Genomic DNA, 21691 nt, shown 5'->3' on the forward strand with positions numbered 1-21691 from the left:
AGTATCAGTACTGCAGTCTGTGGTATCAGTACTGCAGTCTGTAGTATCAGTACTGCAGTCTGTAGCATCAGTACTGCAGTCTGTGGCATCAGTACTGCAGTCTGTGGTATCAGTACTGTAGTCTGTAGTATCAGTACTGCAGTCTGTAGCATCAGTACTGCAGTCTGTAGCATCAGTACTGCAGTCTGTAGCATCAGTACTGTAGTCTGTAGCATCAGTACTGCAGTCTGTAGTATCAGTACTGCATCTGTAGTATCAGTACTGCAGTCTGTAGTATCAGTACTGCAGTCTGTGGTATCAGTACTGCAGTCTGTAGTATCAGTACTGCAGTCTGTGGTATCAGTACTGCAGTCTGTAGCATCAGTACTGTAGTCTGTAGCATCAGTACTGCAGTCTGTAGCATCAGTACTGTAGTCTGTAGCATCAGTACTGCAGTCTGTAGTATCAGTACTGCATCTGTAGTATCAGTACTGCATCTGTAGTATCAGTACTGCAGTCTGTGGTATCAGTACTGCAGTCTGTAGCATCAGTACTGCAGTCTGTAGCATCAGTACTGCAGTCTGTAGTATCAGTACTGCAGTCTGTAGCATCAGTACTGCAGTCTGTAGTATCAGTACTGCAGTCTGTAGCATCAGTACTGCAGTCTGTAGCATCAGTACTGCATCTGTAGTATCAGTACTGCATCTGTAGTATCAGTACTGCAGTCTGTAGTATCAGTACTGCAGTCTGTGGTATCAGTACTGCAGTCTGTAGTATCAGTACTGCAGTCTGTAGCATCAGTACTGCAGTCTGTAGCATCAGTACTGCATCTGTAGTATCAGTACTGCAGTCTGTGGTATCAGTACTGCAGTCTGTAGCATCAGTACTGCAGTCTGTAGTATCAGTACTGCATCTGTAGTATCAGTACTGCATCTGTAGTATCAGTACTGCAGTCTGTAGCATCAGTACTGCAGTCTGTAGCATCAGTACTGCAGTCTGTAGTATCAGTACTGCAGTCTGTAGCATCAGTACTGCAGTCTGTAGCATCAGTACTGCAGTCTGTGGCATCAGTACTGCAGTCTGTAGCATCAGTACTGCAGTCTGTAGTATCAGTACTGCATCTGTAGTATCAGTACTGCATCTGTAGTATCAGTACTGCAGTCTGTAGCATCAGTACTGCAGTCTGTAGCATCAGTACTGCAGTCTGTAGTATCAGTACTGCAGTCTGTAGCATCAGTACTGCAGTCTGTAGCATCAGTACTGCAGTCTGTAGTATCAGTACTGCATCTGTAGTATCAGTACTGCAGTCTGTAGTATCAGTACTGCAGTCTGTAGTATCAGTACTGCATCTGTAGCATCAGTACTGCAGTCTGTAGCATCAGTACTGCAGTCTGTAGTATCAGTACTGCATCTGTAGTATCAGTACTGCAGTCTGTAGTATCAGTACTGCAGTCTGTAGCATCAGTACTGCAGTCTGTAGTATCAGTACTGCAGTCTGTAGTATCAGTACTGCATCTGTAGTATCAGTACTGCAGTCTGTAGCATCAGTACTGCAGTCTGTAGCATCAGTACTGCAGTCTGTAGTATCAGTACTGCATCTGTAGTATCAGTACTGCATCTGTAGCATCAGTACTGCAGTCTGTAGTATCAGTACTGCATCTGTAGCATCAGTACTGCAGTCTGTAGCATCAGTACTGCAGTCTGTAGTATCAGTACTGCATCTGTAGTATCAGTACTGCAGTCTGTAGTATCAGTACTGCAGTCTGTAGTATCAGTACTGCAGTCTGTAGCATCAGTACTGCAGTCTGTAGCATCAGTACTGCAGTCTGTAGTATCAGTACTGCATCTGTAGTATCAGTACTGCATCTGTAGTATCAGTACTGCAGTCTGTAGTATCAGTACTGCATCTGTAGTATCAGTACTGCAGTCTGTAGCATCAGTACTGCAGTCTGTAGTATCAGTACTGCAGTCTGTAGTATCAGTACTGCAGTCTGTAGTATCAGTACTGCAGTCTGTAGTATCAGTACTGCATCTGTAGTATCAGTACTGCAGTCTGTAGCATCAGTACTGCAGTCTGTAGTATCAGTACTGCATCTGTAGTATCAGTACTGCAGTCTGTAGTATCAGTACTGCAGTCTGTAGTATCAGTACTGCAGTCTGTAGTATCAGTACTGCATCTGTAGCATCAGTACTGCAGTCTGTAGCATCAGTACTGCAGTCTGTAGTATCAGTACTGCATCTGTAGTATCAGTACTGCAGTCTGTAGTATCAGTACTGCAGTCTGTAGTATCAGTACTGCAGTCTGTAGCATCAGTACTGCAGTCTGTAGTATCAGTACTGCAGTCTGTAGTATCAGTACTGCATCTGTAGTATCAGTACTGCAGTCTGTAGTATCAGTACTGCATCTGTAGTATCAGTACTGCAGTCTGTAGCATCAGTACTGCAGTCTGTAGTATCAGTACTGCAGTCTGTAGTATCAGTACTGCAGTCTGTAGTATCAGTACTGCATCTGTAGTATCAGTACTGCAGTCTGTAGCATCAGTACTGCAGTCTGTAGTATCAGTACTGCAGTCTGTAGTATCAGTACTGCAGTCTGTAGTATCAGTACTGCATCTGTAGTATCAGTACTGCAGTCTGTAGCATCAGTACTGCAGTCTGTAGTATCAGTACTGCAGTCTGTAGTATCAGTACTGCAGTCTGTAGTATCAGTACTGCATCTGTAGTATCAGTACTGCAGTCTGTAGCATCAGTACTGCAGTCTGTAGTATCAGTACTGCAGTCTGTAGTATCAGTACTGCAGTCTGTAGTATCAGTACTGCAGTCTGTGGTATCAGTACTGCAGTCTGTAGCATCAGTACTGCAGTCTGTAGCATCAGTACTGCAGTCTGTAGTATCAGTACTGCAGTCTGTAGTATCAGTACTGCAGTCTGTAGTATCAGTACTGCATCTGTAGTATCAGTACTGCAGTCTGTAGCATCAGTACTGCAGTCTGTAGTATCAGTACTGCAGTCTGTAGTATCAGTACTGCAGTCTGTAGTATCAGTACTGCAGTCTGTAGTATCAGTACTGCAGTCTGTAGCATCAGTACTGCAGTCTGTAGTATCAGTACTGCAGTCTGTAGTATCAGTACTGCAGTCTGTAGTATCAGTACTGCAGTCTGTAGCATCAGTACTGCAGTCTGTAGTATCAGTACTGCAGTCTGTAGTATCAGTACTGCATCTGTAGTATCAGTACTGCAGTCTGTAGTATCAGTACTGCATCTGTAGTATCAGTACTGCAGTCTGTAGCATCAGTACTGCAGTCTGTAGTATCAGTACTGCAGTCTGTAGTATCAGTACTGCAGTCTGTAGTATCAGTACTGCATCTGTAGTATCAGTACTGCAGTCTGTAGCATCAGTACTGCAGTCTGTAGTATCAGTACTGCAGTCTGTAGTATCAGTACTGCAGTCTGTAGTATCAGTACTGCAGTCTGTAGCATCAGTACTGTATTGAAGGTGTTGAGGTTCAGATGTTTGAGGTCTGAGAGTCAGACTGAAGATCTGAACTGTTTCCCAACGGACTTAATTACTGCACACACACTAACACAGGCTGTTTGTCCTGAGGCGTGTGTGTGTGTGTGTGTGTGTGTGTGTGTGTGTGTGTGTGTGTGTGTGAGAGAGTGTGTGTGTGTGTGTGTGTGTGTGTGTGTGTGTGTGTGTGTGTGTGTGGGGGGGGGGGGGGGGGGGGGGGGGGGGGGGGGGGTGATGAATTATTGATAAACTTCAGAAAGTGAAACAAAGAAGAAGTGTGTGTGTGTGAGTCTGTGTGTGTGTGAGAGAGTCTGTGTGTGCGTGTGTGTGTGTGAGAGAGAGAGTCTGTGTGTGCGTGTGTGTGTGTGTGAGAGAGAGAGTCTGTGTGTGCGTGTGTGTGTGTGTGAGAGAGAGAGTCTGTGTGTGCGTGTGTGTGTGTGTGTGTGAGAGAGAGAGTCTGTGTGTGCGTGTGTGTGTGTGATGTTAAAGAGTTTACAGTTGAAACATTCTTCTTGTGTTTGGGTCAAACAGGAAACATGTTTAATCTGTGATGAGAGGATGCTGTGATGTCACTGTGACGTCACAGTGACATCACAGACTTCCTCATCATGAAGTTGATAATAATTTCTTTGTGACCACTGAGTTCTGCTTCTACACGTCTTCACACTGGGTTCTGTTCCCGTCAGACGAGAAGTCGCTGTAAAGAACCATTTATAATCAGAACCGGACTCATCATGACGACCCGAGCTGATACACAGACCTTCTTTTTCTCTAATCATCTTGCGACCCGTTTCAGGTCCCCGACCCTCAGGTTGGATCCACACACACGCACATGCCGTTCAAACACAACACAAAGCATGCTGGGAGTTTTACTGGCTGAACAAACGGAGCTGCTGACAGACGGACGGGAGCCCCGCAGGGACAAACATACGGGAACAACCTGACTGACAGGATGCTGCTGCAGGTTCTGCTTCACTGACTGCAGCCGGGTCACCAGTTCACCCAGTACACCTGCTACACACAGCTGCTGGGGTTATTGATGCTAAATATTGATCGTGTCAAAGTGATCAGAACTGATCGCAGGTCTGAAAATGAGCTGATGCTTAAACTCCCAGCTGAAGTGAACACTGCAGTGTGTGTGTGTGTGTGTGTGTGTGTGTGAGTGAAATATGCCAACACAGCAGATTGAGAGCGTTCAGCTGTGTGTGTGTGTGTGTGTGTCACTAAATATCATAAAACATTCAATCAAAAATAATTAAATTAAAGTGAAATCAGGTAAACATCAAAACAATCATTAAATATGATTGAGTTTAATTAGCAGCAGCAGCAGCAGCTGGTGTGTGTGTGTGTGTGTGTGTGTGTGTGTGTGTGTGTGTGTGACGCGCACCTTGTCGCTCAGGTCCTCTTTGTGCCGCGCGGTGCCGCTCCGCCGCCTCAGTTTGATGGACGGGGAGCGCAGCAGGTTCTTGATGCGGCTGCGGATCGTTCCGCCGCCGCCGCCGCCGCCGCCGCTTCCCTCCGCGGTCATCGCGCCGTTAGCTGCCCGGCTAGCTGCCTCTCTCAGCGGCTGGACCCTTTCTCTGTCGTCGCTCTCTCCTCCGCTGTCATGCTGTCTGCGAGCCGAGCCGTGCCGGGCCAGAGGGTTCAGCTAGTCTGGCTCTGCTTCTGGTTCTGGACTGATCCGGTTCACGGGCTCCGGTTCCGCTGCTGCTCCGCATCATATTTCTCCGCCGCAGCGAAGACACGAAGCGGCCCGAAGCACGAGCCAGACCGGACTGACCGAGCGGCGCTGCGCCGGCGTCAACACCGCACGCGTCACTGACGCTCCCACTTCCGGTCAGGCTTTTCAAAATCAAACGATCAAACTCTATTTACACATTCAAACAAATCAGGAGGGTGTTCCAGAAAGCGGGTTTAGTGAAAACTCTGATTTTGTTACACTGAGATGAGAGAAACTCCGAGTGTTCAGTTCCAGAAAGAGAGGTCAGTTAAACTCTGGGTCTGTTCCTGCGGTAACTGACTCTGTGAACAGAACCTGAGTGTGACGGAGCTGTCTGACAGCGGCTGTCCTTCCCTTCTCAGTCTCATCATGTTGAAGCAGAAATCATTCATAGTTTTACACCAGGATGAGAATTTAGATTCATTTAGATGAGCTCTGACTCCCTGACGAGGACTGAACCGAACAGCAGACGCTTCTCATCAGTCCATCATTTATATTCTCCGGCTGCACAGCGAATATCAGGCTACACGTCATCGCTGACGTGCTCTCATATCTGAACAATCCTCTTCGATTTTTTTCTTCTTTTGTTTTTTAATCACTTGGCAGGTTAATCAATCACCTTCCAGCAGCCAGAAACAGAGAAATAATTCACATTTCATTTGTCTTTCTATATTTCCCACAGATAAATAAAGAAGTAACCATCAGTAGAGCCTGTTGTATTTTTACTACAACGTAATTTCAAAGTCCGTGTTTGTAGTTTGCTGCTGCATTGAGTATAAGATGAAATGACTTGTAGTTGAATCTGTAGACAGTAAGTGTGTGTCTGCCTCTAATGTTGGGTCCTGGGGGTGAGTGACGCCCTCAGCCTCTGCTCACCCAGCGACCTGACTCAGGACCAGCTCCTCTGCTCACCCAGCGACCTGACTCAGGACCAGCTCCTCTGTGACCTGACCCAGGACCAGCTCCTCTGCTCACCCAGCGACCTGACTCAGGACCAGCTCCTCTGCTCACCCAGCGACCTGACCCAGGACCAGCTCCTCTGCTCACCCAGCGACCTGACTCAGGACCAGCTCCTCTGTAACCTGACCCAGGACCAGCTCTTCTGCTCACCCAGCGACCTGACTCAGGACCAGCTCCTCTGTGACCTGACTCAGGACCAGCTCCTCTGGTCACCCAGCGACCTGACTCAGGACCAGCTGCTCTGTGACCTGACCCAGGACCAGCTGCTCTGTGACCTGACTCAGGACCAGCTGCTCTGTGACCTGACTCAGGACCAGCTCCTCTGGTCACCCAGCGACCTGACTCAGGACCAGCTGCTCTGTGACCTGACCCAGGACCAGCTGCTCTGTGACCTGACTCAGGACCAGCTCCTCTGTGACCTGACTCAGGACCAGCTCCTCTGTGACCTGACTCAGGACCAGCTCCTCTGTGACCTGACTCAGGACCAGCTGCTCTGTGACCTGACTCAGGACCAGCTCCTCTGCCTCTGTCGGACGTGCTGCAGGTGGAGGTGAGCACCACTTCATGTTCAACTACTCAGCAGGATGTCAGGACACAGATGTGTGTTAAACAGCATCTGTTGGTGGTAAAAGCTACTACAAGTTAAAATATCCACTGAATAAACTTTTACTTTAATATGTGAAATAAAACCAAAGTGAGAAGCCATCGTGAGGCTGTTTCTATATTTCATTTTCAGCTGATTTAAATAAAATAAAACAGCCTAAAATAAAATAAAATAAAACACTGAACAACATTCAACCACTTCCTCAAAGGCTAATATAAAAGAAAGTGATGTTAAATCCAAAATGAAAAGACGACCGCATCTAAAACTCCGTCAGTGATTTTTATTACGGCTGCAGCCGTGTTACTTTGTTTTTCCCCAGAAAATGTCTGCTTCCTGTTTTCTCCCCTGTTGCCATGGTGACTCACTGTATCGGAGCTCCATTGATGATGATGGCTTTTTACTCAGAGTTAACTCATAATTCAGCTCAGAGTTTACATACTCAGAGTCGAATTACCGAACTCAGATCAGCTGTTCTGGAACTGAAAACTCAGAGTTTCACTTCACAGGGTAAGTCAGAGTCTGTTGAACCTCCTCTCTGGAATAATAACCCTCTGAACACATTAACATAATTATAAACAATAAACCACAACAAGGATAAAACTCAACACTAAAACCAGACTGAAGGAAGTTTTTAATTCCATCATTAATTCAGGGACGTTGATGTTTTATTGTTTCAGATCACTGTTTTCTGTGACGCATCTAAACTCTTGTGAATAACAGTGTGTGTTATTGCTGCATCACATTCCCGCTGACAGGTTCCATCATGTCTGAATTTGTTCAGCACTTTTTGTTAATACCACAACTGCACGTCATTTATTTCCATTTGGCCATGCTTTTACTCTGACATCAGAGCCTCAACACTTCCTGTATCGTCGTGTCTGACTCAGCTTGACGCAGTCTGACGTCTCCAGGACTGAACACATCGTGACGCAGCAGCGCCCCCCGGCGGCAGGAACACGAGCTGCAGCTTCACACTGAACACCTGGACTTTATTATGATTTTATCATTTTTATATTGCGATTAATTAATTTAGAATTGGACCCAGAAAATTAATCTTGTGTTTCTTTAAAACAGTTATATTAAACTTAAAAAAAACGTACACAATAATAATAATAATAATAATAATAATAATAATAATAATAATAATAATAATATTAAACTAACAAAAAAAATCAAAATGATCTATATTAATCTGTGAAGATTAATATGATACAATCAATTTCAGGAGCTGTGACGTAAATTCAGCTCTTCTCAGTTTTAAGGACTAAAAGGAGAAATTACAACATTAAACATATTAACTCAGGTTAATATAATAACTCAGATTCAGGAGCTAATTTCCAAACTTTATTGGTAGTAGTGTTACATCGTGAGGCAGCACAGGATATTTACATCAGAGGTACTTGAACGCATACAAAAATACAAATTTAGGAAAAACAAGAAGAACTGTACACTGTACAAACATCAACACAGAGAGAAGCAGCTTCATGTGACAACAGTCCTGCAGAACACACTGATGCTTTAAAACAGCAGACTGCTCCTTTAACTGTGAGAGCAGGTGAGTCCAGGTGAACTCTGCTCCTTTTTATTCCCCAAGAATGGAAATAAAACGTGAACATGTTTAAGTGGACGCTGTTCACACCTTTTATTTCACTTTAATTTATTCTGGAAATAAACTAAAAACGTCACGACAGAAATATGAAATGATTGGAATGAAAATCCTCGAAATTAAAGACCGTCTGCACAGACACATGGTTCAGGTTGAGTTACCTGTCCGCTACAAATAAAACTGACATATTCAGAAAGAAAAGTCTTAATTTTGTTTTAATACGAAAACTTTTTTCACAAAATGATGAACGATCGACCACATCTGATCAATCGATCGACCACATCTGATCAATCGATCGACCACATCTGATCAATCGATCGACCACATCTGATCAATCCATCGGCCACATCTTCATCTGTTGTGTTGTGATTCTCTTCCTGAAGTCCTCAAACAAAAGTAAACAGAAGTAAACAAACTAAAAACATGTTAAAAACATACAAACATCATCTCACACACACACACACACACTCTCACACACACTCTCTCTCTCTCTCTCTCACACACACACTCTCTCTCTCACACACACACACTCTCTCTCACACACACACGCCGTTTCCTGTGACGTTACCATGGCAGCGGTGACGTAACGACACTGACGGGTTGATGAGTAAATAAATAAAACGGTAACGGAGACAAACTGTAACTGGCTCCTGATTGGCTGTCAGCTGTATCACGTGATTTAGTGTCAGATGAAATCATGGTGAACGGCCAATCAGAGCCCAGCCTGCGGACGACCAATGAGCTCCTCAACTAGCCGTGACATCATCAGCGCCTAGCTTGGTGAGGTCAGCTGGGGGCGTTTCCTCTCAGCCCCAGAGGAACCAGCCTCGGCATCGGCCTGCTGGCGGGGTCCGCCACGTTGGCCCCGCCAACCTTCATCTGCAACAGAGGGGGCGGAGCCAGAGCTCCACCTGTAGTGTTCCCATTAACAGTTCTAGGCTGGAGCATGCCCTGTGTCGTCTCAGTGTGGTCATTAGGCCCCGCCTCCTCCGTCACCGTGGCAACAGTCTCCTCAGAGTCCGAGTCCAGCTGCAGGAGCCAGGGGCTGTGGGCGTGTCCCTCCTCCAGTTGGTCCACGTCGTCGGTCTGCTGGTTGAGGAAGACCAGCTCGTCGAGGAGGGAGGTCAGACTGACGCTCTCCTCTCCGGTCTCCTGCTGCTCCCCCGGCCCGACGGCGCCCCCCACCGAGAACTCGGCCTGGAGACGAGCACCCGGCCCAAGGGACGGAGGGGGAGACGGGCCCCAAGTGGTGGGGGACTCGGTCTGAGGTGGAGGCTGGTCCTGGTCTTTGATCTGGTCTGATCCAACAGGGACCACAGGAGCAGGAGGAGCTGGGACCTCCTGCTGGAGGGGGGGTGCAGTGGAGGGCGGGACCAGCTGCAGCAGGTTGTTGAAGTCTGCGGCTGTAAATGATGAACAGGTCAGTGAGTCGCTGCTGCATCAGCTCGTTATGTGTTACACCAGATCAGTCAGTGTGAGTGAGTTAGCTGGATTAGTTAGACTAACCAGTTAGTTACCAGCTGATTAACTCACTAAGTAAATATGAGTTAGATAAGAGTGATGTTTGTTAATTCATTAACAGTTGGTTAACTCAGCTGACTCGCTGAGTTATGTGTGTGGTTATTTATTTACTTAATCAGTCAAGTTGATTGGTTAGTAAGTGAAGTTAGTTGGTTAACTAAGCAGCTAACACAGGAGACGACAGACTGCATCTCTTCTTTCATTCCTCTCTAAAAACCAGAACATGCCGTCTACAACTAACTGTCCTTCAGAAAACCACCTCCTTGACCCAAACCAGTCAGTTCAGCTCAGAACTACAGGACTGAGACGGGCCTCCTCTCAGTGACTGAGTCACTCGGTGCCTCCAGAACCTCGTCCCACTCGTCAGCCCTCCTTCTCCTCGACTTATCTTCTGTGTTTGACAGTCAACCACCAAATCCTCCTCTCCTCTCTGGCTGAACATCGCTGACTCAGCTCTAACCTGATTCACATCATACCTGACAAATCTCACCTGTCAGGTCACATGGAACGGTTCCTTGTCCAAACCCTGTTCTCTGGAACCTGGTGTCCCTCAAGGCTCAGTATCAGGACCGGTTCTGTTTCCACTAACACTAGATGACGAGGCTCTGCAGTCACATCACATGGATTCTCTGACTGCTGTTATGCTGACGACACCAACTGTTTCTCTCTTCCTGCAGATTTGCCCTCTACAACATCTGCAGGATCCGGTCTTTCCTCACAAAGAACACAACACAACTCCTGGTCCAAGCTGCTCATCTCCCTCCTGGACTACTGCAACTCCCTCTTGGCTGGACTCCCAGCCTCTGTCAGCGTTGCAGTGTATCCAGAACGCTGCGGCGCACCTTGTTTAAAATCTACACAATTCTCCCATGTGACCTCCACTGGCTTCCTGTTGTGGCCCACATCTGATTCCAGACGATGGTGCTGGTCTTCACGGCCATCAACAGAACATCACCCGTCTACCTCCAAACCCTGGTCAGACCACACGGTCCAGAGAGAGCACTGCACTGTTCTACATCAGCGGGCCGGCTGGTACCGCCATCACTGAGAGCAAACAAAGGTCGCTGAGAGAAGTCACGACTCTTCTCTGTTCTGGAGCCTCAGTGGAGGAACGAACTCCCGACCAACATCAGGACAGCAGAGTCACTCTCTGTCTGCAGCAGGAGACTCCAGACTCTCTGTTCACACTTCACCTCCACACTAGTTAGTTAGCTGAGCTAACCGTTTGTTAGTTAGCTGAGCTAACAGTTTGTTAGTTAGCTGAGCTAACCGTTTGTTAGTTAGCTGAGCTAACGTTTGTTAGTTAGCTGAGCTAACGTTTGTTAGTTAGCTGAGCTAACGTTTGTTAGTTAGCTGAGCTAACCGTTTGTTAGTTAGCTGAGCTAACAGTTTGTTAGTTAGCTGAGCTAACAGTTTGTTAGTTAGCTGAGCTAACAGTTTGTGACCCAGTAGTAGCCTGCTGACTAACAGTTTGTTAGTTAGCTGAGCTAACGTTTGTTAGTTAGCTGAGCTAACGTTTGTTAGTTAGCTGAGCTAACGTTTGTTAGTTAGCTGAGCTAACGTTTGTTAGTTAGCTGAGCTAACAGTTTGTTAGTTAGCTGAGCTAACGTTTGTTAGTTAGCTGAGCTAACGTTTGTTAGTTAGCTGAGCTAACCGTTTGTTAGTTAGCTGAGCTAACCGTTTGTTAGTTAGCTGAGCTAACAGTTTGTTAGTTAGCTGAGCTAACGTTTGTTAGTTAGCTGAGCTAACAGTTTGTTAGTTAGCTGAGTAACGTTTGTTAGTTAGCTGAGCTACCGTTGTTAGTTAGCTGAGCTAACCGTTTGTTAGTTAGCTGAGCTAACAGTTTGTTAGTTAGCTGAGCTAACGTTTGTTAGTTAGCTGAGCTAACGGTTTGTTAGTTAGCTGAGCTAACGGTTTGTTAGTTAGCTGAGCTAACGTTTGTTAGTTAGCTGAGCTAACCGTTTGTTAGTTACCTGTGAGGTCAGTGATGGTGAAGGGGGCGGAGCTGCTGTAGATCTTACCGGTTGGAGGGTGGTTCACTGAGGTCAGATGTATCTGCTGATTGGTCAGACTGGGGATGTTGAGGGTGACTGAGGCCACGCCTACAGACAGGAAGAGGACATGTCTTACTTCAAAATAAAAGCACGTGGGAGCAGTGTGCAGCGTCAAGGTGAGCGGTCAGTACCTGGTGCAGCGGGCGCCTGCAGCATCGTCGGTGCCGCCATCAACGGGCTCAGGGTCACGACCTGTTGCCCTGGCAACGCAGTGCCAACCAGGGACAGAACTTCAGCTGGTACCATGGCATGGAAATGTTGTGATTCTGGAAAAACAGAAAGACAACAAGAAGTGAGTCACTTGTAAGAACAACCGTCCGCTGACCTGGTTAATGAGTCAGTTACACCAGATCAATCAATCAATCAATCAATCAATCAATCAATCAATCTATATACATGTCCCGTCTTCAGTCTTACCCTCCACAGTGTTTTTGATCAGGGTCGAAGGTGGAGCTGACGTCTTACTGCGAGACAGGATGTTGGGGACCGTCCTCGGCTTGTCCCTCACCACTGATGCATTATGGGATACATGAGGAGGTGCCACGGTGGGGTTCAACACCTGCAGGACCATGTGACTGTGAGTCTGAGGCTGCTGGACAGCTGTGGTGGTGGGTGGGGCATAAAACAGAGTGGGAGGTGCTTGTGGAGTCTGATGCAGCTGGTAAGACGACGTGATTATGATGTCATTAACAGTCACGCCGCGTGCTGAAGAATCAGAGTCCCCGTCTGCTGCTGCTGCTGCTGGCCTCTGATTGGCTGCTCTGTGTTGCTCCTCCTCCCTCTGTCTGGCCATCAGGTCCACCACCTCCATCAGGATCCTCTTCTCACTTACACCTGCAGACACAATCAGACTGGTTAGAGCTCCACCTACAGGTCAGTGACGCCTCAGCCAGCACATGATTTTAATCCACATCGCTTAACTGACCCAGAATCAGATGTTGGTGATTAACTCTACTGGCGTTCTCACTCAACAGACTGGGCGGTGTTTACATTCAGCGTGAGCTCTGCTGAGTCGGCGTCTCTTCAGACGGATCACAGAGCAAAGAGTGAACGTCTCTGAGAAACATTCAAGACTGAAACCTGTTGGAACCGCCTCTGAGTTCTGGTTCTAGTGGCACGCTGTTGAAAACGTGTCGGTGCATCGGTCTGCATCTGAAACCAGCCGTCACTCTCTGGTCTCATCACAGCTACATGAACCTGAGGCCGGCTGACAGCGGACAGGACGTCTCTGCACACGACTCCTCATGTGACGGAATATCAGAGCGTTTAAAAGCTCCGACAGCAGCGAGGAAGAGTTCTGCTGCCTGCTCACCTGATCTCTGGGCGACCTCTCTGATGTAGGCCTTTCTCTGCTGGATCAGACAGATCTTCAGACTCCTCAGTCTGTCCGTCTCTCTCTGCAGAGTCTGGATCTCCTGAGCAGCCTGAACACAACACATGTCAAGATTATTATCTTCAATGAGTCATCTTCCAGTCCTATTCTAGTTTACAACCCGCGCTGCAGATCTTTTAGTCCAGACTGGATGTCACGATTACAGTTTTCCTTAGTACGATTATTGTCAGAGAATTTATCATGATTATTATGCGTTGATTGATTTCACAACTCTATTCATATGTAAAATCACATGAACACTCCCTGCAGGTCTTAAAGTTTTCTTTATTGATTTAATGACTTATGTTGACTGTCAAAATACAATTATATTACTAATTATATGACCCAATATTTGGATTTGTATATTTAAGTATCTATTTATAGGACCAATCATTAATCCCCCAGGAGAATTGTTTAAATTATTAATGTCATCAATTGTCATCTATACCAGATGTTTAAGTTTATTTTTAATCGTTTTAATCATTTGTCTAATTTTATGTGGCCACATATAAAACTTATTATTTTGGTTAATTTATTTTATGTTTAAATTACAATGACATAAACAAATTAGTAAAACATGTAACGGACTGGAAGCACAAGCCCGACGTGTATGCACAGATGGGAGAAGCAAAAGGAGGTTAAGCTAAATGTTCACTGACTGACTGAGGACCTCGACTACATGGCGTTTTCTTCTACACGTCACTGCACCGACAGCGAGACTGTACGACGGCAAAAAAAAAAAAAAAAAGCGATGGACCTCACGCTGCACTGAAGGCGAACACGTGTCGCACTCGTACACAATTCATTGCAAATGACACGTTAACATTTAATTTCCTACTAATTCAATGCAACGTTAGGAAAACACTGACGTATTTTTATGTTACTGTGTATTTACCTTTATTTTGGCATACAGGTCGGGTGGTTGTCCCGCAGGATGCATTTCCTCCTTTGACTGCAATTTATAACATGATTTACATGCTGGCAAGCCGTCCACTGAAACGACACCCTGGTTGTTCTTCCTGTATCCAAAATATTCCCACACGGCTGATTTAACACGTTTGGTCGGGGGGAATAAACTCTTCTGCCATTTTCCCCACAGGCACGCTTCTCTTCTGCAACTTGCAGGGACCAAAACAAAGCAACACACGTGAGCGCGGCAACCGGCGGCAACATGTGGGTGTTGTGTAACTTTGTTTTTGTTCCGTTTGAGTTGCCCTTAACTATGGTTCCGGCATAATATTTTCTGACAGTATTAAGGAAACGTTACGATCAATTAATCGTAGCGCGGAATCGTGACATCCCTAGTCCAGACGTGTTCACAGTCAGTGCGTTTACATTCACAGTTTAGTCAGATTACAGCCACAGTTCCACTCTGCTGCTCACTCGGACAACTGCAACTGTCCGAGTATACATGCCGGTGAGAAAATCAGATTATTGTGCGCAGCATGTCATACCCGGTCCGCTAGGTGGCGCTGTACCCATTTCAACTAGTGGTAACAGAAACACCTCCGGCTGACCTCTTTACGTCACCAGCAACAACAAACTGCCTCGACATTCCAGAAAGATGGCGTACGAAGAGCGAGACGAAGCTACATCTTTGTACATTTCATATATGGTGAACATGATAATTACACAAACTAGATGCACAATGGAGCTCTTTCTCTCTTTCTTGCCGTGATATCGGAGGAAAGCCGCCGCCGCCGCCGCCGCCCGTCTACTTCCGGCTCACGGCCCCGGGGAAAAATCTCGCGCCTGCGCAGAACGCAAAATCCGATCCGATCCGCTGGAAACGTATACATGCAGGAGTAATGTGACTTTCAATCGAATAATCTACGTGGTGTAATTCGACTATGAGAAATCCGATCCGGTCCGATTTTAGTCAGACTAAGGTGTAAACATGCATCTTAAAGATCAGATCATACTCAGACTAACGCAGTAATTCTGTTTTCTTGAGTGTCATGTAAACACACTGACTGAGTCAGATGTCCTCTCCAGCAGCCCACAGACGTGCAGGCTGTCAGTGAGTTACTCTGCTTTGGATCTGACTTTGGTGTAATGAGCTCAGTATCAACGAGCTGCAGGAACATATTCATATCTGTCACACTGACTCAGGTGTCGCTCCTCCAGCTCCTACCTGCTGCAGCAGAAGTGTCCTGGGAACGTGTCTGGCGTCCAGGACCACACCGAGCTCTCTGAAGGCATCTAAGACGCTGACAGGAAAAGATCAACGACATCATGTTTATGTGACGCACTTTGTAAACCTGCTGTATAAATAAAGTTTTACTGCCTCAACAGTCACGATATTTTAATAATTAAAGGAGCAGTCTGAAGTTTAGGAGAAGAGAAGATCTTCCAACAAACTGAATAATCAAACTGTCAATCACGATTTAAACTGTTTCACTGTGTTTATGTGTGGCGGACCCTGCCACCTCTGCACTAAAGTGTCAAGTGTTTTAACTGAGAACTGTACGACGACAGCAGTTAGAATGTCAGTGACTTCTTATCATATTATAACTTTTACTTTAAATCAATACTTAGTCAGCTGGAAAACTCCAGAGTGCTCCTTTAAATAACAGACAATAACAAATCAGCAGCAGGTTTTCAGGGACGATCAGAACCACAGCTGGACCCAGTGATGTTCTGATGAAGGGCATCAGTTCTTACTCTAAGTCAAAGTCCGTCTCATCGCCGTCCAGCCTCGTCTGAGCGCCGCCGGTCTCCTCCACCGTCTCCACGGCAACGCTCTGAGCCACACACACACACACACCGTTTGTTTGTTTATCAAATGTGTTCAAAGTAAACAAACAACCAGAAATCAGCTGACAGTTATAAACATTTAATTCATCTTCACTATTTTCATCTTCACAAAAATGTTTCATTACTGGAAGAATTTTTATTTTAGTGAACAGACTTGAAGAAAAAACCTAAAATTAAAAAATTAAAATGTCATACGTTAGTGGCAGTGACGGTGTCGGTCGCCGTGGTGACGGGGTCGGTCGCCGTGGTGACGGGGTCGGTCGCCGTGGTGACGGGGTCGGTAGTCTTAGTGGCGGGGTCTGCCTGGACAGCTGTGGTGGTGGGTGGGGCATACAACAGAGTGGGAGGGGCTTGTGGAGTCTGATGCAGCTGGTAAGACGACGTGATTATGATGTCATTAACAGTCACGCTGCGTGATGAAGAATCAGAGTCCCCGTCTGCTGCTGGCCTCTGATTGGCTGCTCTGTGTTGCTCCTCCTCCCTCTGTCTGGCCATCAGGTCCACCACCTTCATCTGGATCCTCTTCTCACTTACACCTGCAGACACATTCAGACGGGTTAGAGCTCCACCTACAGGTCTCTAGCCCCTTTGAGATAGAAAAGGCTGTAATGTGCCGCCTTGTCTTTCTAAAAGGGAGGCGTAATATTCCTCCTTTTCCAAAAGCCCCCTCTTAGGTAGGCGTAAACATGTGACGTGACGTAAAGCTCCAAGTAGGACGTGAACAGTGAAGCAGGTCGAATTTGTCTTCAAAATAAGAGCTTTACATTGCACCTCACTGGAGTTTAGAACTGGGTTCTTAGCGGGGGGCTTTTAATTTGAAAGTAGCGACCGTTAGTAGCTTGCCGCTACAACAACAAGCTAACACAACCAAACAGCTACAGAGAGCGAGGAGACGCTGCATCTCCTGGATCTCAGCGGCTGTCCAGTTGCTCATCTTAATGTCCGCGGGTGAAGTGATGGACTGACTGCTGTGATCAGCTGTTTCCTGGTTTTAAAACTCCCCGGCTGTGGGTCGCACAACAGTGCAGGTCATCCACACCTCCGCCCACCTCACGCAGAGGCCGGCACATCGACAGCTCAGATTCACATAGTAATGGAGGTGGATAAAAGTGTACTCTCAAAGGCAGTTTCTGCTCCGCCCACAGCACTGAAACAGCTCTGATGAGGGTCACTAACGACCTGCTGATGACGGCGGATGCTGGCTCACACTCTCTCCTCATCCTCCAGCATTCCACACTGTCGACCACTGTATACTTCTCAAGCGGCTACATCACACCATCCCACTCACTGTCACCGCTCTCAACTGGTTCCACTCGTATCTCACCGACAGGACAGAGTACGTCTCCATTGGAGGTGCGAGATCAGGGACACACACCGTCACCTGTGGGGTCCCTCAGGGGTCAGTCCCTGGCTCCACCCTCTTCACACTCTACATGCTTCCCCTCGGCCAGATCATCAGTCGCTTTGGAGTCTCATTTCACTGTTACGCTGATGACACACAACTGTACATACATATGGACTCACATTACTCTGCAACTTTGCCTCCCCCATCACCACTATCCACTCTCACCACCTGTCTGGAGGAGATAAAGGTGTGGATGGCACGACTTCCTGCAGTTAAACAGCTCCAAAACAGAAGTCATTCCTGTTGGCACCCCTCAGCAGATCCAGTCATCCTCCATAACCAGCGTTACATTTTCCGGGCAGGTCACCCCCCTCTCCACGTCCGTCACTAAGCTTGGTGTCATATTTGACCCTCACCTCACCTTTGAGGCTCACATCAAACGTCTCTGCAAAAACTCCTTCCATCACCTCAGAAATATTGCCAAACTCCGACCCTCACTCTCCTTTCCTGACACTGAGAAGCTCAACCACACCTTTGTCTCCTCCAGGCTGGATTACTGCAACACACTACTCATGGGAACCCCCAGCAAGAGCATCCAAAGGCTCCAGTATGTGCAGCGCTGCTAGGATCCTGATGAGAGTGTGCAAGTATGAACACATCACACCCATCCTCCATTCACTTCACTGGCTTCCCATCTCCGCCAGGATTGATTACAAAGTCTCCCTCCTCACCCACCAGTGCGTCCATGGCAACGCCCCCTCCTATCTTACAGAACTGCTAACCCCACAAACCTCATCTCCATCCCTCCGCTCCACTAACTCTCAGCGTCTCCACCCCCCAGGACCAAGTTCTGCACCTCAGGGGACCGACATTCTGTTCTGCCGCCCCTCGTCTGTGAACAGCCTCCCTGAATACCTGAGGGCCCCACAGACTGTTCAATGTTTTAAAAAAGGACTTAAAACTTTCCTTTTTAGCAGATCCTATGACCTCCAAGTTGCTTTTGATTTTTAGGTGTTTTTTTTACAAATGTTTTCTCTTTTATTGTTGTTTTTTCTGTAGCACTTTGACGCCTTCTGTCTAAATCTGCAGACCTAGCCGCAAAAAGGACGGCCAAATTGGCGGCTGCCCAGAATAAAAACAGCTAGTGACGCCTCAGCCAGCACATGATTTGAATCCACATCGCTTAACTGACCCAGAATCAGATGTTGGTGATTAACTCTACTGGCGTTCTCACTCAACAGACTGGGCGGTGTTTACATTCAGTGTGAGCTCTGCTGAGTCGGCGTCTCTTCAGACGAACCACAGAGCAAAGAGTGAACGTCTCTGAGAAACATTCAAGACTGAAACCTGTTGGAACCGCCTCTGAGTTCTGGTTCTAGTGGCACGCTGTTGAAAACGTGTCGGTGCATCGGTCTGCATCTGAAAGCAGCCGTCACTCTCTGGTCTCATCACAGCTACATGAACCTGAGGCCGGCTGACAGCGGACAGGACGTCTCTGCACACGACTCCTCATGTGACGGAATATCAGAGCGTTTAAAAGCTCCGACTGCAGCGAGGAAGAGTTCTGCTGCCTGCTCACCTGATCTCTGGGCGACCTCTCTGATGTAGGCCTTTCTCTGCTGGATCAGACAGATCTTCAGACTCCTCAGTCTGTCCGTCTCTCTCTGCAGAGTCTGGATCTCCTGAGCAGCCTGAACACAACACATGTCAAGATTATTATCTTCAATGAGTCATCTTCCAGTCCTATTCTAGTTTACAACCCGCGCTGCAGATCTTTTAGTCCAGACGTGTTGACAGTGAGTCAGATGTTCCTCTCCAGCAGCCCACAGACGTGCAGGCTGTCAGTGAGTTACTCTGCTTTGGATCTGACTTTGGTGTAATGAGCTCAGTATCAACGAGCTGCAGGAACATATTCATATCTGTCACACTGACTCAGGTGTCGCGCCTCCAGCTCCTACCTGCTGCAGCAGAAGTGTCCTGGGAACGTGTCTGGCGTCCAGGACCACACCGAGCTCTCTGAAGGCATCTAAGACGCTGACAGGAAAAGATCAACGACATCATGTTTATGTGACGCACTTTGTAAACCTGCTGTATAAATAAAGTTTTACTGCCTCAACAGTCACGATATTTTGATAATTAAAGGAGCAGTCTGAAGTTTAGGAGAAGAGAAGGTCTTCCAACAAACTGAATAATCAAACTGTCAATCACGATTTAAACTGTTTCACTGTGTTTATGTGTGGCGGACCCTGCCACCTCTGCACTAAAGTGTCAAGTGTTTTAACTGAGAACTGTACGACGACAGCAGTTAGAATGTCAGTGACTTCTTATCATATTATAACTTTTACTTTAAATCAATAATACTTAGTCAGCTAGAAAACTCCAGAGCGCTCCTTTAATAACAGACAATAACAAATCAGCAGCAGGTTTTCAGGGATGATCAGAACCACAGCTGGACCCAGTGATGTTCTGATGAAGGGCATCAGTTCTTACTCTAAGTCAAAGTCCGTCTCATCGCCGTCCAGCCTCGTCTGAGCGCCGCCGGTCTCCTCCACCGTCTCCACGGCAACGCTCTGAGCCACACACACACACACACACACACACACACACACACACACACACACACACACACACACACCGTTTGTTTGTTTATCAAATGTGTTCAAAGTAAACAAACAACCAGAAATCAGCTGACAGTTATAAACATTTAATTCATCTTCACTATTTTCATCTTCACAAAAATGTTTCATTACTGGAAGAATTTTTATTTTAGTGAACAGACTTGAAGAAAAAACCTAAAATTAAAAGATTAAAATGTCATACGTTAGTGGCAGTGACGGGGTCGGTCGCCGTGGTGACGGGGTCGGTCGCCGTGGTGACGGTGTCGGTAGTCTCGGTGACGGTTGCTGTGGTGACGGGGTCGGTAGTCTCGGTGACGGTGTCGGTAGTCTTGGTGATGACCGTCTCCTCGTCAGACGAGTTCTCCGTCAGCTCTTCTGTCTCCTCCAACAGGTCCACCACCTCCATCACGTCCGGGTCTTCATTTCCTGTCTCCATCTCAGGTGATCTGTCACATCGTGTCTCTGAGACGAGACAAACGCAGCTCACACTCAACATTTAAAAAACAGGAAGCACATGATTTCTCTTTTCTTGGTGTTTGTTCGGCGAGAAGATCATCAAACAAATCTGACCTGATTACTTTCATTAATCTGGATTATTGGTTTGCTTTAAGGACGTAAAACAGACACATTTTATTGACCATAAACATGTCAGTTTTACAAATCCAGTAAAATGTAACCAATCCAGGCTACATGTGGACAAAGTCACCAGACTCCATTTACAATTCATCTGATTTTAAGGTTTGTTTCATGAAGAGACACTAAACAGTAACAATATAGGCTACTTCTCTGTCACCAGACTCCCTTCACAAATGTGTCAGTTTAGTGAGTTGTTGAGTTGGAGACACTTTATAAACTCTGTGAAACTCTGTCTCTGACTCATTCTGCATTATTTGGACCTTCTTGTTCATTCAGCAAATGTTCTACATGAACTTGTTTCTGTCTTTGAGTAGAAACATGGAGTCTGTTTGTCTCAGTGATGGACGGTTGTTTGTACAGAGCAGGACGAACAGGCTCATTGACCTGTTAAAAGCAGCTTTTCTGCTGACAGAGTTCAGTGTTCACACCTGTTGCTGGAGCGATGGTGTTGAGGAAGTGATCCCTCTTCTTCGTCAGCATCTTCTTCGTCTTCATTAGAGCCGATTCAGTCATCCTCAGCTTCTGGATCACCTGCACCGCCTGCCATCAACAGAACAAACACCTGTTGGTCTCCACTCAACAACTAACAGACGAGCTGCTGTGAGAGTGTGAGGATAACTCTGGACTCTGACCCTGTTCAGTGTGAAGACCTTCGACATCTTCATCTCAGTTATTCCCACTTCTCTCCTCAGGCCTTCAAACAGCTGATGCATCTTCGCCCGTCGCTGCTTCTCCAACTCGTTGTGACTGTAACGCTGCGCACACACACACAAACACACAGGAAATAAACTTTATATCCACTCACTGAAGTTTATCGACACAAGCGTAAAGCTCTGTTTGACCATCAAGTGTCTGTTTCAGGTTGGTTCTGTTCTTGTTATTAGTCTATGTTTATTTCAGTTAGTTGATATTCTCCATTAAAATGTGCTGAATCAGCAGTTAACAGCTGTTTGCAGGGAGGATGTCTGGATAATCTTCAACTCTGCTCAGTTTGTTGAAACAAACTGAGC

General features: G+C 46.6%; 2 protein-coding genes across 11 annotated transcripts in view; both read right to left on the reverse strand.

Annotated features, from left to right (window-relative positions):
* The window catches only part of LOC115597683 (mitogen-activated protein kinase-binding protein 1-like), an 8153-nt gene extending 2843 nt beyond the window's left edge, over window positions 1–5310 (reverse strand). Inside the window, exon 1 of the mRNA XM_030443858.1 lies at window positions 4876–5310. Coding sequence (XP_030299718.1) covers window positions 4876–5016 — 141 coding nt within the window. The 5' untranslated portion in view covers window positions 5017–5310. The remainder of the gene's footprint in view (window positions 1–4875) is intronic.
* Window positions 5311–8102: 2792 nt separating this feature from the next.
* mgaa (MAX dimerization protein MGA a) overlaps window positions 8103–21691 on the reverse strand; it is a 31765-nt gene continuing 18176 nt past the window's right edge. For 7 of the 10 annotated variants that reach the window (XM_030392265.1, XM_030392264.1, XM_030392263.1 and 4 more), the window contains 14 exons: window positions 21314–21436; window positions 21110–21221; window positions 20248–20507; window positions 19918–19997; window positions 19386–19461; window positions 19007–19118; window positions 16278–16618; window positions 15990–16069; window positions 15460–15535; window positions 13266–13377; window positions 12371–12787; window positions 12085–12219; window positions 11873–12001; window positions 8103–9781 (listed from right to left, as the gene is read on the reverse strand). In XM_030392265.1, the coding sequence (XP_030248125.1) occupies window positions 9165–9781; window positions 11873–12001; window positions 12085–12219; window positions 12371–12787; window positions 13266–13377; window positions 15460–15535; window positions 15990–16069; window positions 16278–16618; window positions 19007–19118; window positions 19386–19461; window positions 19918–19997; window positions 20248–20507; window positions 21110–21221; window positions 21314–21436 (2670 nt within the window). In that variant the 3' untranslated portion in view covers window positions 8103–9164. The remainder of the gene's footprint in view (window positions 9782–11872; window positions 12002–12084; window positions 12220–12370; window positions 12788–13265; window positions 13378–15459; window positions 15536–15989; window positions 16070–16277; window positions 16619–19006; window positions 19119–19385; window positions 19462–19917; window positions 19998–20247; window positions 20508–21109; window positions 21222–21313; window positions 21437–21691) is intronic. The other 3 variants (XM_030392266.1, XM_030392267.1, XM_030392272.1) reach the window with 3 other exon arrangements.

Source organism: Sparus aurata, chromosome 16, assembly GCF_900880675.1.
Source record: "Sparus aurata chromosome 16, fSpaAur1.1, whole genome shotgun sequence".
NCBI classification, from domain to species: Eukaryota; Metazoa; Chordata; class Actinopteri; order Spariformes; family Sparidae; genus Sparus; species Sparus aurata.